The 23,961-nt window shown below is 41.6% G+C and overlaps 1 protein-coding gene across 1 annotated transcript in view; it reads left to right on the forward strand.

Moving 5' to 3' along the window:
- megf10 (multiple EGF-like-domains 10) overlaps window positions 1-23,961 on the forward strand; it is a 147,000-nt gene that overhangs the window by 14,065 nt on the left and 108,974 nt on the right. Inside the window, exons 2-4 of the mRNA XM_061876880.1 lie at window positions 6,530-6,665; window positions 8,361-8,462; window positions 18,025-18,125. Of these exons, the coding sequence (XP_061732864.1) occupies window positions 6,547-6,665; window positions 8,361-8,462; window positions 18,025-18,125 (322 nt within the window). The 5' untranslated portion in view covers window positions 6,530-6,546. The remainder of the gene's footprint in view (window positions 1-6,529; window positions 6,666-8,360; window positions 8,463-18,024; window positions 18,126-23,961) is intronic.

Here is a 23,961-nt window from a genome sequence, read left to right on the forward strand (position 1 = left end):
CTCGGATAAGCGGAAGAAGATGGATGGATGGATGGACAATGATTTGCAAATCCTTTTCAACTTATATTCAATTGAAAAGACTGCAAAGAAATTATATTTAATGTTCCAACTGACAAACCTTTTTTTGTTGTTGCAATTATTAACTAAAATTTTATGTCAGCAACACATTACAAAAAAGTTGGCACAGAGGCATTTTTACCACTGTGTTACATGACCTTTGCTTTTAAAAACACTCAGTAAACGTTTGGGAACTGCGGAGATAATTTTTTGAAGCTTTTCAGGTGGAATTCTTTCCCATTCTTGCTTGACAGTTTGAGTTGTTCCACAGTCCGAGGTCTCCGTTGTTGTATTTTAGGCTTCACATTGTGCCACATATTTTCAATGGGAGACAGGTCTGGACTACAGGAAGGCCTGTCTGGTACTTTACCATGAAGCCACGCTGTTGTAATACGTTGCTTGGCATTGTCTTGCTGAAATAAGCAGGGGTGTCCATGATAATATTGCCTTGATGGCAACATATCTTGCTGTAAAACCTGATGCTGGCTTTTGAACTTTGCGCCTATAACAATCTGGATGGTTCTTTTCCTCTTTGTTTCAGAGGACACACCGTCCACAGTTTCGAAAAACCATTTGAAATGTGGACTCGTCAGACTGCAAAATACTTTTCCACTTTGCATCAGTCCATCTTTGATGAGCTTGGGCCCAGCGAAGCCGGCAGCGTTTCTGGGTGTTGTTGATAAATGGCTTCCGCTTTGCATAATTGAGTTTTAATTTTCACTTACAGATGTAGCGACCAACTGCAGTTACTGATAGTGGTTTTCTGAAGTGTTCCTGAACCCATGCGGTGATATCCTTTACACACTGATGTTGGGAAATTGTGTTAGATGTAAATATAAACGAGATAGAATGATTTGCAAATCCTTTTCAACCTATATTCAATTGAATGCACTAAAAAGACAAGATATTTGATGTTCAAACTCATAAACTTTATTTTTTTTGCAAATAACAATTAAATTAGAATTTCATGGCTGCAACACGTGCCAAAGTAGTTGGGAAAGGGCATGTTCACCACTGTGTTACATCACCTTTTCTTTTAACAACACTCAATAAACGTTTGGGAACTCAGGAAACTAATTTTTGAAGCTTTGAAAGTGGAATTCTTTCCCATTGTTGTTTTATGTACAGCTTTAGTCGTTATACAGTCCGGGATCTCCGCTGTTGTATTTTACGCTTCATAATGCGCCAAACATTTTCGATGGGAGACATGTCTGGACTGCAGGCGGGCCAGGAAAGTACCCGCACTCTTTTACTATGAAGCCACGCTGTTGTAACACGTGGCTTGGCATTGTTTTGCTGAAATAAGCAGGGACGTCCATGATAACGTTGCTTGGATGACAACATATGTTGCTCCAAAACCTGTATGGACCTTTCAGCATTAATGGTGCCTTCACAGATGTGTAACTTAGCCTTGCCTTGGGCACTAATACACACCCATACCATCACAGATGCTGGCATTTGAACTTTGTGCCTATAACAATCCGGATGGTTATTTTCCTCTTTGTTCCCTAGGACATCACATCCACAGTTTCCAAATATAATTTGAAATTTGGACTCGTCAGACCACAAAACACTTTTCCACTTTGCATCAGTCCATCTTAGATGAGCTCGGGCCCAGCGAAGCCGGCGGCGTTCGTTGGTGTTGTTGATAAATGGCTTTCGCTTTGCATAGTAGAGTTTTAACTTGCACTTACAGTAAAAACCACTGTCAGTAACTGTAGTTACTGACAGATGTTTTTTGAAGTGTTCCTGAGCCCATGCGGTGATATCCTTTACACACTGATGTTGGTTTTTGATGCAGTACCACCTGAGGGATCAGAGATCCGTATTATCATTGCTTACCTGCAGGGATTTCTCCAGATTCTCTGAACCTTTTGATGATTTTACGGACTGTAGATGGTAAAATCCCTAAATTCCTTGCAATAGCTCATTGAGAAATGTTGTTCCAAAACTGTTCGACAATTTGCTTACAAATTGGTGACCCTCACCCCATCCTTGTTTGTGAATTACTTAGCATTTCATGGAAGCTGCTTTTATACCCAATCATGGCACCCACCTGTTCCCAATTAGCCAGCACACCTGTGGGATGATCCAACTAAGTGTTTGATGAGCATTTCTCAACTTTATCAGTATTTATTGGCACCTTTCCCAACTTCTTTGTCACGTGTTGCTGGCATCAAGTTCTAAAGTTATGATTAATTGCACACAAAAAAAAGATTATCAGTTTTAACTTCAAATATGTTGTCTTTGTGGCGTATTCAATTGAATATGGATTGAAAATGATTTGCAAATCATTGTATTGCGTTTATATTTACATCTAACACAATTTCCCAACTCATATGGAAACGGGGTTTGTACAACCACAGCCGCCTACTGCGGTTTTGCATGCACCAATACTCCATCACACTACACAATGTAACCCACCTGCAGGGTAGATTGTTCTTCCTTGCTGGGTTGTTTCTTGAATTTTGGGAATGAGCAATGTCCCAGCCAGCTGGGTTACTGGTTGGGTCACAAAAACTACCCAACTCCTTAGAAATAACCCATAAATATGACCCAACAGGCTAAACCCAGCATTTGGGTCGAAAAAATAACCCAGCATTTTTATGTGTATGGGAGTTGCTCTATTCTGGCCATAAATCCCTTAAAAAAAACATCCAAACACCCCCATTAAGGTTTTATATACATGCTATAAGTATATATGTAATGTAGTGTTGGGGACATTCATAATAATATCATTGTAAGCATTCATGTAAAAAACGCACCACAGCCTCTGATTTTTTTCCTTGACAACATCACTGATTTTTACTCACTGCAGACATCATGAGAGCCGACAAACATTATAAAACATCACTTACGCCATCGCCACCTCATCGCCAACACAGATGGACAGACAACCTTCACACTCACATTCACGTGTAAATTCTGAAAGTAAATTAGCTATCTAATAATTTATGAAATGTACTACACTGTGGTAAAGTCAGTTTGCTGTTACTGTTAGTCTGACATGGTAGTTTACTAGCTACAGTCGTGTTGGCTAGCTCAAATGATGAGCGATTTTTTACGTGTGCAGGAGGGAGTTGACGGCACAGACACAAGGGGGCAGTAAAACTCAATGATTTATTTTAAATATATATATATATATATATATATATATATATATATATATATATATATATATATATATATATATATTAGGGCTGTGAATCTTTGGGTGTCCCACAATTCGATTCAATATCGATTCTTGGGGTCACGATTCGATAATATATTGATTTTTTCGATTCGATTCGATTCTCAAAACAAAAACGATATTTTTTCGATTCAAAACGATTCTGTATTCATTCAATACATAGGATTTCAGCAGGATCTACCCCATTCTGCTGACATGCTAGCAGAGTAATAGATTTGAAAAAAATAAATAAAATAAAAGCTTTTATAACTGTAAAGGACAATGTTTTATCAACTGATTGCAATAATGTAAATTTGTTTTAACTATTAAACGAACCAAAAATATGACTTACTTTATCTTTGTGAAAACATTGGACACAGTGTGTTGTCAAGCTTATGAGATGCGATGCAAGTGTAAGCCACTGTGACACTATTGTTCTTTTTTTTTATTTTTACAAAAGTCTAATTATTATGTCAATGAGGGATTTTTAATCACTGCTATGCTGAAATTATAACTAATACTGATACTGTTGTTGATAATATTAATTTTTGTTTCACTACTTTGGGTTTGTTCTGTGTCGTGTTTGTGTCTCCTCTCGATTGCTCTGTTTATTGCAGTTCTGAGTGTTGCTGGGTCAGGTTTGTTTTTGGAATTGGATTGCATTGTTATAGTATTGCTGTGTATTGGTTTGTTGGATTGATTAAAAAAAAACAAAAAAAAACTGAGTTTTTAAAAATGAGAATCGATTCTGAATCGCACAACGTAAACGATTTTTTCCCACACCCCTAATGTATATATATATATATATATATATATATATTTATAGAATCAAACAATAATAATATAAACTCAGGAAATGGAGTGTGACAAAATCCAAGAGTGTGTATTGTGTAAGACTATGGGAAGCAGTTTTCAGTTGGTTGTTACCGGGAGGTGTTGTTCCAAACTCTGAAGTCCAAGAGGGCGAGGCTGATCTAGGAAGTCCGTGTGACAGGCGAAAGATCCAGGGCGAGAAAGAGGCGTCAGAGTCCGTGTCCATGCGAGGGGAGTCGAGATCCGGGAAGGCAGGGACGACAAGGGAGCGAGACGCAAAGCTTGTATCCAGGGCAACAGAAGACAAACAGGGACATCAACAGAAGGTTATGTTCTGGCGCTGGATGGCATGTTGTGCAGGCTTTTGAAAGAAGGTCTGAACATTAGCGCCAGGTGTGCAGATTGCCGGCGATTGATTGCAGCTGTTTGCTGCCGCCGGTCTGACGTGAGCACAAAAATGAAAGCGCACTGACGCGCCCCCGGACCGTGACAGATTTGAAATAAAAACATTTTAAAACATGGCAATATTTACGCGGAGTAGCAAAGGATTGTTACGTGTGCAGGAGGGAGTTGATGGTTAATTAGTGTCATTACTATTAAAATCAGTAATGTTTATAATTTCTTGCATTCATGTACTTTCCGCTTATACTTTAATGTTTGGTTGCGTGTAGTCGCAACAACACCCCTAAGACTTACCCCCTTCCCTTAACCCTGGTGGCTCCATGCAGCTTTTTCAAAAATGTATGGAAATGGAAAGCAATGGGGTGAAAAAAAGTGTTTTGTTGTAAAATGTGATTTCTGTAGGAGGACAAACATACACCCAAACCTTCCTACTTGTTAGAAAACCCACTGTTTGATGTATTTGTGTTCATGCTTCACTGATGAGAGTATTTGACGAGCGGCGTTTTGTCCTACTAATTTCAGCGGCCCTTGAACTCACCGTTGTGTGGACTGTGACTCAACAGTTTGTTTACATGTAGATTCTTCTCTGACGCTGCCACATAAAGACGTGTTTTATGCCACTCCTTTGTCTCATGTTGTCCACCAAATGTTTTATGCTGCGCATGAATGCACAAAGGTGAGCTTTGTTGATGTTATTGACTTGTGTGGAATGTTAATCAGTCATATTTGGTCACTGCTTGACTGCAAGCTAATGGATTCTAACATGCTATTTAGGCTAGCTGTATGTACATATTGCATCATCATGCCTCATTTGTAGCTATATTTGAGCTAATTTAATCACCTTTAATTATGTCCTCTGTGTACTTACTTTATTTTTTCCATGATTCATGACACATTATCTGTATGTAATATTGGCTGCATTTCAGATACCGTATTTCCTTGAATTGCGGCAGGACATATAGTATGCGCCTGCCTTGAATTACTGCCGGGTCAAAATCGATTCGCAAAATAATTAGCGCATGCTTAGTATTACCGCCTGGTCAAACTCGTGACGTCACGAGTGACACTTCCCCTGTCATCATTTTCAAAATAAAGGAGGCTGATTTCAATACCGGTAATTTGAAATCGCATAAAGAGAAGAAGATTAAGAGCTATTCAGTAGGATTTAAGGTCCAAGCTTACGTCCATCCATCCATCCATCCATCCATCATCTTCAGCTTATCGGAGGTCAGGTCGCGGGGGCAGCAGCCTAAGCAGGAAAGCCCAGACTTCCCTCTCCCCAGCCACTTCGTCTAGCTCTTCCCGGGGGATCCCGAGGCGTTCCCAGGCCAGCCGGGAGACATAGTCTTCCCAACGTGTCCTGGGTCTTCCCCGTGGTCTCCTACCGGTTGGATGTGCCCTAAACATCTCCCTAGGGAGCTTACGTCACACTCAAATTTTTACTGCATGCCTTTGGTAAGTGCCGGAGTGAGAAGAGGTTTTAAATTAATTAGCGCCCCGGCGGCAATTCAAGGAAATACGATAGTTATTTGTCTGCCATGTTGTTCCAGATCACAGCAAACATGGCCTGTAGCTTGCCAAATATTATAATAAATCCATTAAAAGAAGACAGCCTGCCATTTCCTTTAACTTGGACACACACATCCATACCTTTGGCCATTAAAAGCAGGTCATTTTCAGGAGTTATCTCACCTTCTGAGTAGCCTCTGATTTACTAATGGTTTCTAATGTTGTAAAAATGTGTAAAATAAATATTACATTTGAATATTTCTGTCAACAAAGATTTGCTTCAGCCTGCGACACATAGTCATTTTGATAGTAGGCTATTATAGCTAATACAGACACTTAACGTCATGTCTTGCCTTCATTATAAGGTTTTTCATTTTTTGCGACTCCAGACAGATTAGTTTTTTGTATTTTAGGTACAATATTGCCCTTTCAACGTTATGGGTTGCCGGCCCCATCCTTAACCTTACTGGAGAATTAGAACACCACATGCTCGAAACACAAAACCAAGGCAGAAAAGTGAAGACAAAGTTTAAGGGGGAGCATCGGGATTCAGTTTTAACCCTTCATCTTTGTCTGAAGGTACAACCCTGACTAAGATGGCCATGTCACTGCAGCGATCCAGGACCGTCTTATTGACTATGGCCTTCTCTTTCCTGCCTTGCATCACCTCCTCCCTCAACCTGGAGGACCCAAACGTCTGCAGCCACTGGGAGAGGTTTGTTTACTGACCGTACAGTTCAATGGTTCAACTTCAAATTATAGGTTTATTCAACATTTACAGGCAGCGTTTGAAATAACTGCCCTGCACCATAGCCAGGGTTATTCCTTGCCTGCTCAAAACATTATGAAATGTGATCCGCTCTACGAATCTGTACAGTGAATAGGGATATAAAACAATTACAAACCCCGTGTTAGATGTAAATATAAACGGAAAACAAAAATTTGCAAATCATTTTCAACCCATTTTCAGTTGAATATGCTACAAAGACAACATATGAACGTTTTTTTGTTTTGCAAATAATCATTAACTTTAGAATTTGATGCCAGCAACACGTGACAAAGAAGTTGGGAAAGGTGGCAATGAATACTGATAAAGTTGAGGAATGCTCATCAAACACTTTTTTGGAACGCCGTCTTTTTTATGGACGCCCCTGCTTATTTCAGCCAGACAATGCCAAGCCACATTCAGCACGTGTTACAACAGCGTGGCTTCGTAAAAAAAAGAGTGCGGGTACTTTCCTGGCCCGCCTGCAGTCCAGACCTGTCTCCTATCGGAAATGTGTGGCGCATTATGAAGTGTAAAATACAACAGCGGAGACCCCGGACTGTTGAACGACTGAAGCTCTACATCAGGGATGTCAATCGTACGGCCCGCGGGCCGGATCAGGCCCGTGAACTGGTTTTACCCGGCCCACGGGAGGAGTTTGCTAAGTATAAAAATGAGCCAAAATTTTTCATGAAAGAAACTGCTGTTCTAAATGTGTCCACTAGATGTCGCAATAGCAATTCTTTATATCTTTGTGGATTATGCTACATATGTAAAAAAATTAAAAAATAAACCACGTTAGTGTATCTGTCGAGGAAAATGAGCACACTACATAAACAACGTCCTGTGATTTGATTTTTATCTTGATAGATTGAAAATTAACACCAATGTGCTGACTGGTGAACATTATCACATAATTTATTCAGAAGGTATAAATAACGAAAAATAAAGGTAGAATACTATTAACCGCAACATGTAAGTGTAAAAAAAAACATTATGATTTGTACATTTTCAGAATGTGCTTGTTCTATTTTTAAACAACAACAAAAACAATCTGAAGTTGTCTTTATTTTTTAGTTATCGTGCCGTGTTTTTACCAGTCCGTCCCACTTGGGAGTAGATTTTTCTCCATGTGGCCCCCGATCTAAAATGAGTTTGACACCCCTGCTCTACATAAAACAAGAACGGGAAAGAATGCCACCTTCAAAGCTTCAACAATTAGTTTCCTCAGTTCCCAAACGTTTATTGAGTGTTGTTAAAAGAAAAGGTGATGTAACACAGTGGTGAGCATGCCCTTTCCCAACGACTTTGGCATGTTTTGCAGCCATGAAATTTTAAGTTAATTATCATTTAAAAAAAAAAAAAAGTTTATAAGTTTGAACACCAAATATCTTGTCTTTGTAGTGCATTCAATTGAATATGGGTTGAAAAGGATTTGCAAATCATTGTATTCCGTTTATATTTACATATAACACAATTTCCCAACTCATATGGAAACGGGGTTTGTAGGTAGAGTTTAGACATGTACACATGTAGGCTACACACAGCCTCACTTCAACTGCACTCCACCCAAACACACACAAAGGGATCCTAAACCTCATAATATGTCTGATCCCTTGTCTTCTTCTCTTCCTGTGGTTTCAGATATTCAGTGACAGTGCAGGAGTCGTATGCCCATCCTTTTGACCAGATTTATTACACCAGCTGCACAGACATCCTCAACTGGTTCAAGTGTACCAGACACAGGTGGGGACCGTGGCGCCTGCATTAATATTTGCAATTCAGCATGTTTATTCTTATTCCAAAGCCTTCTACCCACAGTTGCTGCTAAGATTTTGTGTTAGGGATATTAAACTTAGGGATGTACCGACAAATACCAATCCCAGTATACTGCTGTCTATCTACTTGAAGTAAAACTTATTTTAAAAATTTTGCCCATCATCTACTATTCTTATGTAAAACATGAATACAAATTTTCTTTGTGTTCTAATTGCCAGAAGAATGCGGCATTACAGAAAATTGGGATTCACCTATTCCGATTATAAAGACTACCGTATTTCCTTGAATTACCCCCAGGGCGCTAATTAATTTAAAACCTCTTCTCACTCCTGCGCTTACTAAAGGCATTCTGTAAAAATAAGCATGCGCTAATTATTTTAAAACCTCTTCTCACTCCGGCACTTACCAAAGGCATGAAGTAAAAATTTGAGTATGATGTAAGCTTTGACCTTAAATCCTACTGAATAGCTCTTAATTTTCTTCCCTTTATGCGATTTCAAATTACCGGTATTGAAATCAGCCTCCTCCATTTTGAAAATGATGACAGGGGAAGTGTCACTCGTGACGTCACGAGTTTGACCAGGCGGTAATACTAAGCATGCGCTAATTATTTTAGGAAGCGAGTTTGACCCAGCAGTAATTCAAGGCAGGCGCACGCTATATGCCCTGCGGAAATTCAAGGAAATACGGTATTTTTTATGTTTTATATACATGCTGTAAGTGCTTATGCAATGTGGCGTATTTTCCGGACCATAGGGCGCACCGGATTATAAGGCGCACAGCCGATCGATCTTTCGATCTTTTTTCATATATAAGGCGCACCGGACTATAGGGCGCATTAAAGGAGTCATGTTATTTTTATTTTTAATTCTAAATATAAAACACTTTCTCGTGGTCTACATAACATGTAATGGTGGTTCTTTGGTCAAAATGTTGCATAGATTATGTTTTACACATCATCTTCAAGCCGCTTTCTGACAGTCGCTTCCGGATGCAACTTTTTGTGGGCGGTCTTTCATACGTGGCTCACCTTTGGCAGCGTCTTCTCCCTGTCATCTTTGTTGTAGCGGTGTAGCGTGCAAGGACGAGAGTGGAAGAACTGTCAAAAGATGGAGCTAACAGTTTTAATGACATTCAGACTTTACTTAAGACTTTGACTTAGACTTAGACAAACTTTAAAGATCCACAAGGGAAATTGTTCAACACAAATCAATAACGGAGGAGCAACTCCTCATTCAGAAACAACAAGGCCAGAAATTTGTCCCGTGAAAAAAACGCCCGACTGGAACTCTCTAATAACTTAAGTTCCTTGGGTGAATAATGTGAACTCACTACACCGGTATGTTTTAGCACTTTAATGGCGAGTTTACTGACAGATATAAGAAACAACTTTGCAATACTTTAAATTACAAATGGCAATAGTGGAAGATGAATGTCCCATAATGAAAAGATAGAGAAAAAAAAGAAACTTAGCGACTACGGTGTTGGTACGGACTACAAAGGCCGACCCATGCAATTTTTCAAGATTTATGCAGATCCCAAATACAGATCAGCAAGTACCAGAAGGTAAGAAAAGTTGATTTTGCATAATATTGCGAAACAAAACGCCAGGTATGTCTTACCTTATACACACACCATAACAATACTCGTATGTTTAATGCGATGACAATCCATCAAGCGGTGAGGCTTCATAGCTTTCCAAAGTCATACTAAAACATTTTGATAGATTTTTGAGCACCATGTGTAATGTTCTATATTTTCAATGGAACATATAAAATGTTGGTGTTGTTTACTTGAGTCATATTGCCATCGTATTGCAGTCCACGCTTATCTCTTATGTTTGACTGCCATCGACTGGTCACACTTATCATTACACCATGTACCCAATAAAATTGCTTCAAGGTCAGTTAGAAAAACCAGAATGATTCCGTATATTAGGTGCACCGTCGAGTTTTGAGAAAAAAAAGGATTTAAGTGTGCCCTATAGTCCAGCAAATACGATAGAAACAGGCACATTCATGATAACATGTAATATTTAGTATTTTGGCCATTTTAAGCATTGGCGCAACTTCTTTCCTTGGCATGTTGATTTTCACAGAGCGCATAGCAGCGAACTCTACTTGCGTCAACAACAACAACCACAAATCATTGCACACTTTGTGAGCGCCAACGTCGACTAACTATTTAGGAGCGAGTGATAATTCAGAAACTTGTATTTTTGAGCCTGAATATACAGAAGATGACATTTAGAAGTTTTAGAAGCTGGGTGCCAAGCAGATCCAGCTGTAGTGAAACACTAAACAATCAAGTCTTATCAAGAAATAGTGTGAAGATGTTCGCCTCTCATCCGGACAGGCTTCCTCAGTTAATGCTCATTCCACTTTGATTGGTCAGATCTAGTCCGATAAACTAAATCTGACAAAGTTAAAAACTGATGAAGCCTGCCGGGCTAATATGCGAACATCTTCAAACTATTTCTTCTTAAACACTTGATTGTTTAGTGTTTCACTATAGCTGGATCTGCTTAGCACTCAACATCAAGGGTTGGAATTGGGGGTTAAATCACCAACAACGATTCCCACTGCTCCCCTCACCTCCCAGGGGGGTTATCAAGGGTGAGGGCAGAGAATAATTTTGCCACACCTAATGTGTCTGTGACAATCATTGGTACTTTAACTTTAACTTTCTGAAACGTCTAAACTTCATCCTCAGTATGTTCAGGCTCAAAATTATAAGACAAACTAAATAGTCCAGTTGCAATCGATTGAATGCCCTGAAAAATACAATGACCTGAATGAATGAGAACAGTCATTCGACAAAAAAAATATTTACAAATTCCGTAAGTAGGAGGATAACCAAGCAGTGACTTAAAATTTCACCCCTCAGCGGGAAACCGGCTGTGGGATGGTTGTATCTTTTTAAGACAAGACATGTGCTCTCAGTTTAGCTGGTAAATCCAACATAATCCGCACTCCTTTGATAGAAAATGCTGGGAGAAAATAAGCATCTTGCTGTGTCTTTCTAGCGATATTGTTGAGTTGAGAGCTGATTCAGTCGGTTCGCTGGATTTGCAGAATTTCTAAGTTTCTGACTTTTAAAACTTAAAGGCGATTTCGCAGAAACTCCAGTAGCTAGCATACCACTATAAAAGCAGTTACTCAGTGTTAGCTCCTACAATAACAATGTCCCAGCATGGGAATGGAACGTTGTTGACAGTTTATCTTTTTTTAAGAGTGCCTTATAAGTTGAATAATTGTTATCCAACTCATGCTTGCAATTTTTATTATCCAGAATGTACAGAAACGCGTGTTCTAGAGATGCGCAGATAGGCAATTATATCATCCGCAACCGCATCACCAAAGTCGTCATCCACCCGCCATCCACCCGAACCAACATTTTATCAGAACCGCAACCGCCCGCCAACCGCCCGTTGAAATACATCAGAGGTCGACCACCTTTACCACTGAAAGAGCTATATAAACCCGTTTCACAATGTAACGACAACAATAGAAGCCGCTAACTTTCTCGCGAAAATCCAATGGTATTCACCCTGATGCCAAGATCAAGGGCGTGCTGTGAAGCCATTGCCTTTGACACCTTCAACAACATGTACATATCGATTGTTTGTCCAGCAACATGTTGTACCTGTATATGGCATCCTCTATCACACGTACAAGATTGAAAGGCATACCGGGTGACACAGAGTACACTGATGGTTGTGATATAAACTATTTAACACTCTTACTAATATGCGCCAAGCTGTGAAGCCACACCAAACAAGAATGACAAACACTTTTCGGGAAAACATCCTCACAGTAACACAACATAAACGCAACACAACAAATACCCACAATCCTTTGCATCCGTGACACTTCCTGAATATATTTTACAACCCCGCCCACTTTACCGACGCACAGGAGGGTGGGGGGTGGCGGTGTTTGCTGCTAGCGGGGTGTATAAAATAGTAAGGTTTTGTCATGGACGCAAAGGATTCTGGGTATTTGTTGTGTTGCGTTTATGTTGTGTTACTTGTGGTGTGATTGTATTACGAGAGAACTACAGAGTCGACAGGCTATGACGTCACGAGTGTGCGACGGAGCGGGAGACACAGTGGGAGTGAGCTAGAGAGGTGACACATGTGTGACTGGGCTATAATAAATGTATCCACGTTACAAAGTACAGCTGGACTCGCGTATTAATTAAGTAACTCGACATGGTGTCAGAAGTCCTGTAGTTAATGTGGAGTGTGAGCCAAGTGTAAAGATAGTTTGTACGCGTCTGTGGGGAAAGAAGTGAAGGACAACATGAGCGAGGGAGACGGAGCCGCAGCAGCACCTGCACAGCAACCCGACGCGCCGGTGGTTGCCGTGGGACCGTGCGCTACGTTCAACATCCAGCCACCGGAGTCCTTTGACTTTTCAAATCCTCAAGAGTGGGACAAATGGATCCGGAGATTTGAAAGATTTCGCCTGGCAAGTAACCTAAATGCAAGCTCCGAGGACAATCAAGTAAACACATTGATTTATTGCATGGGGGACGAGGCGGATGATATTCTCCGTGGGCTAAATTTGACGGCTGCTCAAAGACGTACATACCAGGGAGTGCGCGATGGATTACAAGGTTTTTTGTTGTGAAGAAAAATGTTATCTACGAGCGTGCTAAGTTTAACATGCGCAAGCAGAAAGAAGGGGAGAGTGTGGATTCGTTTGTCACTGCACTATATGCGCTGGCGGAGCATTGTAGCTACGGGATGCTACACAATGAACTGATCAGAGACAGACTCGTCGTCGGATTGCAAGATAAGGGGCTGTCTGAACGCATGCAGTTGGACGCGGATCTAACCTTGGATAAAGCCATAAGAATGGCACGACAGAGCGAGGAGGTGAAAAGGCAGCAGTCTACTCTCCGAGGGGACACCACCAGTTCAGAGGCAAGTGATGCAAAATCTGTTGATAGAGTGTTCAAGAGCAACTTCAAGTTTGCTAAAAAATAACCTCAATATGTCAATAGCCCAAAGTACAAGCCACACAGTATTCAGTACAGCAAGGACAAGGGCGCACAGTCACTTTGTCAAAATTGTGGCAGCTCTCCATCCCATCAAAAAAGTGACTGTCCTGCTAATGAAGTGAGATGTCATGCATGTGGGAGGAGGGGACATTACAAGCGTGTGTGTAAGTCCAAATCAGTGCATGAAGTTGAAGAAGATGAGGAGGAAATGTTCCTCGGCAGTGTCACGAAGGATGGGGATCCTTGGATGGTCAAAATTGGCATCCATGAGAGCAGTGTGACATTCAAAATCGACACAGGTGCCGATGTGACAGTCCTGCCTCACTCAGTGTTCCAAAACACATACAGAAATGATCCGCCTAGCCTCAAAAAGGCAACAAAGCCACTCCTGGGACCAGGAAGAAATCCCCTCGACGTTGTGGGCGTCGCCAGGTTGCTACTGAGGAGAGGAGATAAGACAGAGAGGGAGGATGTGTATATTGCTCGTCATGTGCATACTGCTCTGCTGGGAAGATCTGTGAGCTGTCGGCTGGGGCTTGTAGCACGCCTAGGCAGCGTTACTATGGAAACATTAAAGGAGCACTACACAAAATTATGCACCGGGCTCGGAGAAGTGCGGCAGCCATATGCCATCAAGCTGAGTCCAGGGGCGGAACCATTCTCACTTAAGACACCAAGGAGGATTCCATTGCCTTTAATGGACAAAGTCAAGCAGGAACTGTCCCGCATGGAACAACTCGGGGTGATAAGTAGAATTGAGGAGCCAACAGACTGGTGCGCTGACATAGTGGTGGTGCCAAAGAAGACAGGTGCTGTACGCATATGTGTTGATCTCACAAAACTCAATGAGTCAGTGTGTAGGGAAAAGTTCATTCTTCCATCAGTGGAGGAAACACTAGGAATGCTGGCTGGAGCCAAATTTTTTAGTAAGCTGGATGCAAACATGGGGTTTTGGCAAATTCCTCTAACTGCAGATTCAGCAAAACTGACAACATTCATTACACCCTTCGGGCGCTATTACTTCAGGCGGCTACCGTTTGGCATAGCATCCGCCCCCGAACATTTTCAGAACCGGATTGTGACAGAAGTCACAGAAGGGCTTGAGGGTGTTGTTTGCCACATGGATGACGTGCTAGTGTGGGGCCGAACACAAAAAGAGCATGATGCTCGCCTGCATGCCACACTAGAAAAGATCCAAAAGGCAGGCATCACTTTGAATGTTGATAAGTGTGACCTGTCAAAGTCAGAGGTGACCTTTCTAGGCCACGTGCTCTCCACCAGTGGCATCAGCCCAGACCCAAGCAAAACAGAAGCTGTGAGAAGGATGCAGGAGCCAACAACTGTGACTGAGTTAAGAAGTTTTCTTGGAATGATTAATCAACTTGGGAAGTTTGCGCCGCAGCTGGCTGAGAGAGACAAGCCCCTGCGAGATCTCCTGTCGAAAAAGAACTGCTGGGTGTGGGGCGTCGATCAGGCAAGGGCCTTCCAGGATCTAAAGGATGCACTGACGTCTACACCAGTGCTAGCCATGTATGATCCCAACAGAGAGTGCAAAGTATCAGCAGACGCGTCGTCATACGGGTTGGGAGGAGTCCTGCTACAAAAATGGAACGAAGAGTAGAGGCCAGTGGCCTACATGTCGCGGTCTCTCACACCAACAGAGCAGAGATACGCGCAAGTAGAGAAAGAAGCTTTGGGACTGACCTGGGCCTGTGAGAGGTTTCGCAACTTTCTCATCGGGAAACATTTCCAGATGGAGACGGACCACAAGCCTCTCCTGAGTCTTCTGGGGTCTCAAGCACTGGATGCTCTACCTCCACGGATCCAACGCTTCAGAATGCGTCTGATGCGCTATTCGTACTCTATCTCTCATGTGCCAGGGAAGTGTCTGTGGACAGCTGATACATTGTCACGAGCTCCTGTTAAGAGAGAGGAGACAGCAGCGGACAAAGAGCTGTTTGAAGAAACCAACATATATGTGGACATGTTACTGGAAAACTTACCTGCAAGTGCTGACTACCTGGAGGAGCTGAGAGAGCAGCTGCAGAGAGACAGTGTGTGTGCACAGGTGATGCAGCTGTGTGCCGAAGGCTGGCCAGCACACGGTTCCAAAGAACCAGCACTCAGGCTGTACAGGGCAGAGCAGGCGTTCCTCACAGTTCAAGATGGTGTCTTGCTGAAGGGACACAGGCTTGTAATCCCTTCTACAATGAGGAATGGTGTACTCGCCAAATTGCATGAAGGACACCAAGGCGTGGTGAAGTGTAGACAGCGGGCACGACAGTCAGCATGGTGGCCCGGGCTGAGCCAGCAGCTAAATGAATTGGTTCTCAACTGCCGAACATGCTGTAAGGAGAGACAGAACCACAGGGTGCCTCTGATGCCGTCACCATACCCGGGGCGACCATGGGAGAAGTTAGGAGCTGATCTATTCATGCTCGGTACCAAGACCTACCTGCTGGTAGCGGACTACATGTCAAGGTACGTGGAGATTGCTTTGCTGACCTCCACAAAGTCAAACGATGTAATCCAACACCTAAAATCCATTTATGCACGTCATGGAATCCCGGATCTTCTCGTTTCGGATGGAGGGCCCCAGTTCTCCGGAGCAGGCTTCGCTGAGTTCGCAGAGTCTTATGGATTCCGTCACGTTACCAGTAGCCCAAGATATCCTCAAGGTAACGCTGAAGCTGAACGTGCAGTACAGACGGTGAAAGGTCTCCTAAAGAAAGCAGACGACCCCTATCTTGCTTTGCTCGCTTACAGGGCTACCCCTCTCGACAACGGGTATAGTCCAGCGCAGCTTCTCATGGGGAGGAGACAACACAACAGTGCCTATCCTTCCTGCTTTACTAAATCCTGCCCTTCCAGATAGCGAAGCTGTTAGGTTGAAAGAAGGGGAGAAGAGGACAAAAGATGCACAACGCTACAACCTGCGGCATCGTGCAATGAACCTTGACAGACTGAATCCGGGACAGGACGTGTGGATCAAGGACCAAAAGAACGCAGGAGCTATCATTGGACATCACACCACTCCACGATCGTATCTGGTGGAAGGACCCAAGGGGACCATCAGACAGAACCGTCGTCATCTCATCCCTATGGGATCCTCGCCGGAGCAGAGTGGCCGTGGTACAGCAGAGCCGTTCCTAGGGGGTGTTCCGGAACAACCTACAGCAGAAACATCGCAGCAGAGTGTTCCAGAACCTCCATCTACTCCTACTCCTAGAGACCAGGTCTGGGAGGGCTGTGGTAAGACCAACTAGGTTGGACCTATAATTTTGTTTCCTAGAGACATTACAGAGACTCTAATGAAAAAAAAAAAGAATGTTATTGTATGTGAAAAAAAAAAAGTGTAATTGGAGCGTTTTGGATATGTTTTATTGTATTGTAAATGTTCAAGTCAGTTGCAGGGCTTAGGTTAAGGACAGTACAGGATTAGTATAGGATGGATGTCTGAGTATTTATATTGAAGTGGATTGTTCTAAGGGTAAAATATGTGTGTGTGTTTGATTGTTTGGTACAGGCCCATATAGGAGCAGACCTTCCAACCACGAGGCAGAATAATCCTCAAGGTCTGTTGAATCAATGGCAGTCTACCCATTGATTCTAGAAAGGGGAGATGTGGTGTGATTGTATTATGAGAGAACTACAGAGTTGACAGGCTATGACGTCACGAGTGTGCGACGGAGCGGGAGACACAGTGGGAGTGAGCTAGAGAGGTGACACATGTGTGACTGGGCTATAATAAATGTATCCACGTTACAAAGTACAGCTGGACTCGCGTATTAATTAAGTAACTCGACATTACTGTGAGGATGTTCTCCCGAAATGTGTTTGTCATTCTTGTTTGGTGTGGCATCACAGCGTGGCGCATATTACTAAGGGTGTTACAATTGTTTATATCACAACCATTAGTGTACTCTGTGTCACCCAGTATGCCTTTGCAGTTGTGTGCGTGTGTCAGTAGAAGCCTCACACAACATGTTACTGTACTGACAAGCAGGTCGTACATGCTGTAGAAGGCGACAAGGTCAATGGCTTCATAGCACGCCCAATACCTGTTAATTGAGGGACAGTCGGGAGTCATTCTAGAGAATGTTTGCATCTCCTAATGTCTTCTTCGCTTTGTGACACGAGCCTTAAGTGGCTTTTTGAATGGTAAAGGATATTGATCCCTGAACCATGTATATCAAATATTTCCGAATCTAATTAAAATCTATATTTTCGTCATGTCACCCGCTCGACCGCGTTTTATCCGCGAACTCCCCGGATGAGACCGCAAACCGCACATAATTAGCGTGTTCCATTTTTCCCCCATGTATTATTGTTTTACATTAGGATTGGGAATGATGGGCAAAATTAATACAAGTTCAGTTTATTTTAAACAACTGCAAAGCAATGCAATTGTTCCAAATGGAGGTGTCCTAGATGAAAAAAAAAGGTATTTTCAGTTGTGTAGAAAGAATATAAACCTTTCTTTGTCTAATTGTCATGACTTTTTTGTCCTGTCCATGTGAAGAGTGAGCTACAAGACTGCCTATCGCAGAGGAGAAAAAACCATGTACCGCAGAAAATCCCAATGCTGTCCAGGATTCTTTGAAAACGGAGAGATCTGTGCTCGTAAGTCTCTGACAAAACATTTGGTTGCAATGAAGTTGAAATTGAATCAAGTCACATTGAATACACATGGTTAGTATTCCCGCTTCAAAAATTTTAAAGGAGCCATATGTAAGAATCTGGCCAGAAATGGTAATGCGACTACGGTCAAAGTGATGTAGTCCCCTCATCCTCTCCCTGAATGGAGTTGCCAGATACGCAGCCGAATCCAGCTCGATCGACTGGGCTACTCCAAGGAACTTCAAACTTCCACTGCCTCTTATTAGGGGTTGAGATGCTGGAAGCATAACAGCTGAATAGAAAAAAGTTTTTTCAATAACAAATCTCCAACCAACACATTTTACACAGAAATTAAGCTATTTTAAGGAAGAAGTACATCATGCATGCATACAATATCACAACAAATGGAAATCAGATAGTTATTGTCAGTACTATCAGAAAACAAAGACTAAAACAAACTGCAAACAACACTAGCAATGGTTATACAGGTGAAAATAATTAGAGCATGCTTAGAAGCCTAATGTACGCCCAAAACTAAAGAGGAGTTATTTTACCACGGTGTGCCTATATACCTACTCAGTGGCCTAGTGGTTAGAGTGTCCGCCCTGAGATCGGTAGATTGGGAGTTCAAAACCCGGTTGAGTCATACCATAGACTATAAAAAAAATTGGACCCATTATCTCCCTGCTTGGCACTCACCATCAAGGCTTGGAATTGGGGGTTAAATCACCATAAATGACTAGCTATTTAGGAGCAAGTAATACTTCAAAAACTGAGATTTTTGAGCCTGAATATACAGAAGATGAGTTTTAGAAGCTGGGTGCCAAGCAGATCCAGCTGTAGTGAAACACTAAACAATCAAGTGTTAACAAGAAATAGTGTGAAGATCTTCGCCTCTCATCCAGACAGGCTTCCTCAGTTAATGCTCATTGACTTTGATTGGTCAGAACTAGTCCGATAGACTAAATCTGACAAATTTAAGAACTGATGAAGCCTGCCGGGCTAATATGCGAACATCTTCAAACCATTTCTTGTTAAACACTTGATTCTTTAGTGTTTCACTATAGCTGGATCTGCTTAGCACCCATCTTCTAAAACTTTTAAACTTCATCCTCAGTATGTTCAGGCTCAAAATTATAAGACAAACTAAACAGTCCAGTTGCAATCGATTGAATGCCCTGAAAAATACAATGACCTGAATGAATGAGAACAGCCTTTGACAAGAACCACCCCTCCACAAACATGTTTTATTAATGCCTTCTGACATATCAGGGCCATGTAATGATGACTTGACAAGCAATTCTACAATACATACGGCCTTTAATTATCATGAAACCGTGATTGATTACCACACTTTGATAAACTTTTTAGACAGGTGATAGTGCTCATTTCCTGGAGAAGCTGGCGATAGTGCTCATTTCCTGGAGAAGCTGGCACGTTAATTGCTTGCTATCTTAAATGCTAACATTAATAAAAAAGACATTAACATTTCCCTCATTAAGAAACTACGTACCTCAATTTAAACTTGTATAAACAAATTGCTGTCTCAGCAAATAATACTTATATTTAATTGTTCACATTGAACCTACAGACTGTGCTGTCTTAGAACAGAGTGATCATTGATCATCGACGTGTCTACAATAGGAAGTGAAGTCGTTTTGCCTTTGTCATTGGGAAACATTCCTCAAACATTTTAAAATTAAAACAGAAAAAGATACACACATTTAAACACTCAAATAACAATAATATGGCTGTTTAGAAGCCAGAGTAATAAATAGTTTATTCTGCCAAATAAGTATAGATTGTCTGTTTATTTATTAACGGTGCCATATGTAAGAATTTCATGTCAACTCATCATTAAATGGCCCTGCTATGTCAAAAGGCATTTATAAATCATGTTCTTTTCGAATACCTTTATAACTGATAACGGTAGTTCAGCTAAGATTTGCTCATTTCTAAATTGGATTTAAAGCCCCAAAATCCTGTTATTGTTTTCATTTCGATACCCCTTCTTCCACCTATTGACCTGTAAGAAAGTCCGTGAGTGTGTCACATCCGGGTTGCCGGTTACGCACCGCCATCTTTGTTGAGCTGCTGCCACTGGTAGAGTTACTAAACATGTCAGACCTTAGTAAACCTAAAAGGCCTCATTACGATTCTCAACTTATTCACGACAAAGCCAGGAACAAAACAAGAATTCGTAACAACGATGCTTTTGAAAGATCGAGAAGATTTTTTTCATCTGACGACAAACTTTCTAATTTTGTCTTTGATAGGTAAGTAAGGCATTTATGTTTTCTTATTACTTGTAATAAATGGAAATGGACATTTTGTATGTAAACTACATTGTCCAATACAGTCTATGGTCTTGTCTAACAAAGCCAGTATGTTCGTGCAACAAATGCTTAGCATGCTAGCCCAGTCAATGACACATCGACATATAGGCTAACGGGGGAAATTTATGCCGTTTAGTCTATATGTCGATGTATCATCCAACTGACAGGGCAAAATGTGTTTTTGACAAATGAAACCTATGTGGATATGGGTAGTGTCAGTGCCTATTTTGGGAAGTGAGGGGAGCAGTGGGAAGCAGCGGTACCACGCCCGGGAATCATTTATGGTGATTTAAACCCCACTTCTAACCCTTGTTGCTGAGTGCCAAGCAGGGAGGCAATGGGTCCCATTTTTTTATAGTCTTTGGTATGACTCGGCCAGAGTTTGAACTTCCAACCAATCGATCTCAGGGTGGACTTTCTAACCACTAAGCCACTGAGTAGGTTGTGCGTAACGTGGGTTGGTTCATAGAATCGCACTCCGCACTGAAAGATGGTGATGTGCGTACATGGAAGAGAATGCAATACGTCAGGTTGGATGCAATATGGAACGAAATGTGGCGGTCATTTTACTTTTGGCCTTGGCTTGCCATCAAAGTAGGCCTTTGCGATAAATATATTATTATATATAATTATTTTGATGGTGGTCCATGCGGTCAAACTAGACATGCCAACAATCTGTCCCGACTCCAGACGAAAATATTGCTGCATAACTTTACAAATACACTTGGCTAATCGACATAATTAAAAAGTGGTATAATTACTTAGTAAACCATCTTGCAAGAAGCATTAACAACAGAAACCTACAGCATAGAACTTGTCGATTGCCATTTGAAGTTCCTTGGAGGAGGATTCAGATTCGGCTGCATACTCGCCAACCCTCCCGGATTTTCCGGGAGACTCCCGAAATTCAGCGCCTCTCCCGAATACCTCCCGGAAGAAATTTTCTCCCGAAATTCACACCCCCTCCAGCTTCATGCAGACATGAGTTTGGACAGCCTGTTTTCACGTCTGCTTTCCTGTTATATAAACAGCTTGCCTGCCCAATCACGTTACAACATCTACGGATTAAAAAAAAAAAAACTGCACACACAAGGAGACGAAGCAGAAGAACGAGGAAGTTACAGTCAAGGCGACGCCGTCTGTAATAGAGTGATTCTATCTTGTCTGTCGCCATCTCCTGGTGAATGTTGGGTATAGCGCTATGGGGTTGCTTTTTGATTGGCCAACGATTTACGCGGTGGTGTGCACCTGACAGCAAGTGTCTCTCGCCAGTAAGCAAATGGCAGAACAAAGTTTACTCAAATAGTGAAAGGTAAGTGGTTTTTTTTTTTAATAACCAGCAAGCACAGTACAGTTAGTAGAACAACTGTGTTTTTATTACTGTGTATTTGATAGGTGCCGTCTGAAATTAAACTATTTATTTTATTTATATATATATATAAAGTAAAATAAATATATATAGCTGGAATTCATTGAAAGTCAAGTATTTCATATATATATATATATATATATATATATATATATATATATATATATATATATATATATATATATATATATATATATGAAATACTTGAGTTGGTGAATTATACTCGTCCCCTCTTAACAACAACCCCCGCCCAAACCACGCCTCCAACCACGCCCCCCACCCCCCACCTCCCGAAAACGGAGGTCTCAAGGTTGGCAAGTATGTTCGGCTGTGTATCACACAATCTCTGTCATGGAGAGTGGGAGGGGACTACAGAATTTTGACCGTGATTGCAGTGCCATTTCTGAAACATTACTGCATACGGCTCCTTTAATTATTTTTTGATAAAAGTAAAGTAAAAGTAAAAGTAAAGATAAGTCATGATCTAAAAGGGTATCACTAAAACATCAAAGTAAAGCAGTTCAGGTCAAGCATGCGGATTTGTTCACTTTGTCCCATTAAGAATGGCAACGATGTTTGGGATAAAACACTTTTTAAAAGGAACTTTGGCCAATGGAGCTCTATAGCGCCTCCCTGCTGACTTCATGAGCTCAAACTGACAACACAGACGATGTGAGTCGTCGGCCAGAATCCTCTGAGCTTTCCTCCTCATTCTGTCAGTGTGAATGTGTCCCAGAAACTTCCGGAGTTGTCCCAAAATTTTGCCAGCCATTTTTCTATTGAGTGGCGTTTTTATTTACACTTTCAAGTCAAGTGACCAAACCAAGCACAGAGATAAAATGTTTAAACACTCTCAATGCATGCACAATGAACAATAATATTTTTGGACAAGACCAGTTAATCAACCAAGTCGCTGTGAACATGTCTTCAATATAAAATCGGTGAGCCCCATTTAGAAATAAGTTCCTTACTTTTCCTCTTATCTTTCTTCCTAAGTGATTTCCTAAGAGGAGTCCATTCAAATTCATGACGTGTTCTTAAACGACCAAATTGTTCCCACTTGCTGTTCTTAAGTTGCTGAATGCCAAATGGTTAGTGCGTGCGTGTCTATCATAATTTGCATATAAACACACCCTTATTTCCCCAATATATGCATAGGTAAACGCCCTTAATTCTCCACATACCGTATTTCCTTGAATTGCCACCGGGCTGTTGGCTCAAACTCGCTTCGCAAAATAATTAGTGCATGCTTAGTATTACAGCCGGGTCAAACTCGTGATGTCACGAGTGACACTTCCCCTGTCATCATTTTCAAAATGGAGGAGGCTGATTTCAACACTGGTAATTTGAAATCGCATAAAGGAAAGAAGATTAAGAGCTATTCAGTGGGATTTAAGGTCCAAGCTATTGAATACCGGTTTGCTGAAAAGAACAGTAAGCAGCTATGTTTTATTAATATACCTGTGGAGCCGACGGTCCGACAGACAGGCAGGCCAAGCTGGAGTTGGCGGCGTGGGAACTCTGTGCTCTCTCCCTCGTCACGTGACGAGGGAGAGAGCACCGAGTTCCCAGAGAGTAAATAGAGCAAGAGCATACCAGTCACTTCCTGCTACCGGCATACAACTACAGCTGATTAGACTGTGGCGGTCACGTGACTAGGAAGCGCGCAAAGAGTAAATAGAAAGGCAAGAGTTTAATAGTCTCCACAAATGTATGTATCTATTTGACACATGCGTTACATAAAGGTAAGACCATAATAATGTTTTTTTTTTAATTAAATATGCTTTTCATGAGGATATCCTTACATCAAACTCAAATTTTTACTGCATGCCTTTGGTAAGTGCCGGAGTGAGAAGAGGGTTTAAAATAATTAGCGCATGCTTATTTTTACCGCATGCCTTTGGTAAGCGCAGGAGTGAGAAGAGGTTTTAAATCAATTAGCGCCCCGCGGCAATTCAAGGAAATACGGCAAAAGCACAATTCCGGCGGAAAAGCAGAACATCCTAGAATTCTGGGAAATCCTGGAATTTTTGTAATTGGTCAGGGGAAAACCCGTGATTCCAGAAATAGGCTGAACAGTTTGAAGTTGGAACGGTTTGAATCAGATGAAAAATGTGGAAGGTAGAGTGCGCCA

The sequence above is a fragment of the Nerophis ophidion genome, linkage group LG17 (genome assembly GCF_033978795.1).
Source record: "Nerophis ophidion isolate RoL-2023_Sa linkage group LG17, RoL_Noph_v1.0, whole genome shotgun sequence".
Classification (NCBI taxonomy): domain Eukaryota; kingdom Metazoa; phylum Chordata; class Actinopteri; order Syngnathiformes; family Syngnathidae; genus Nerophis; species Nerophis ophidion.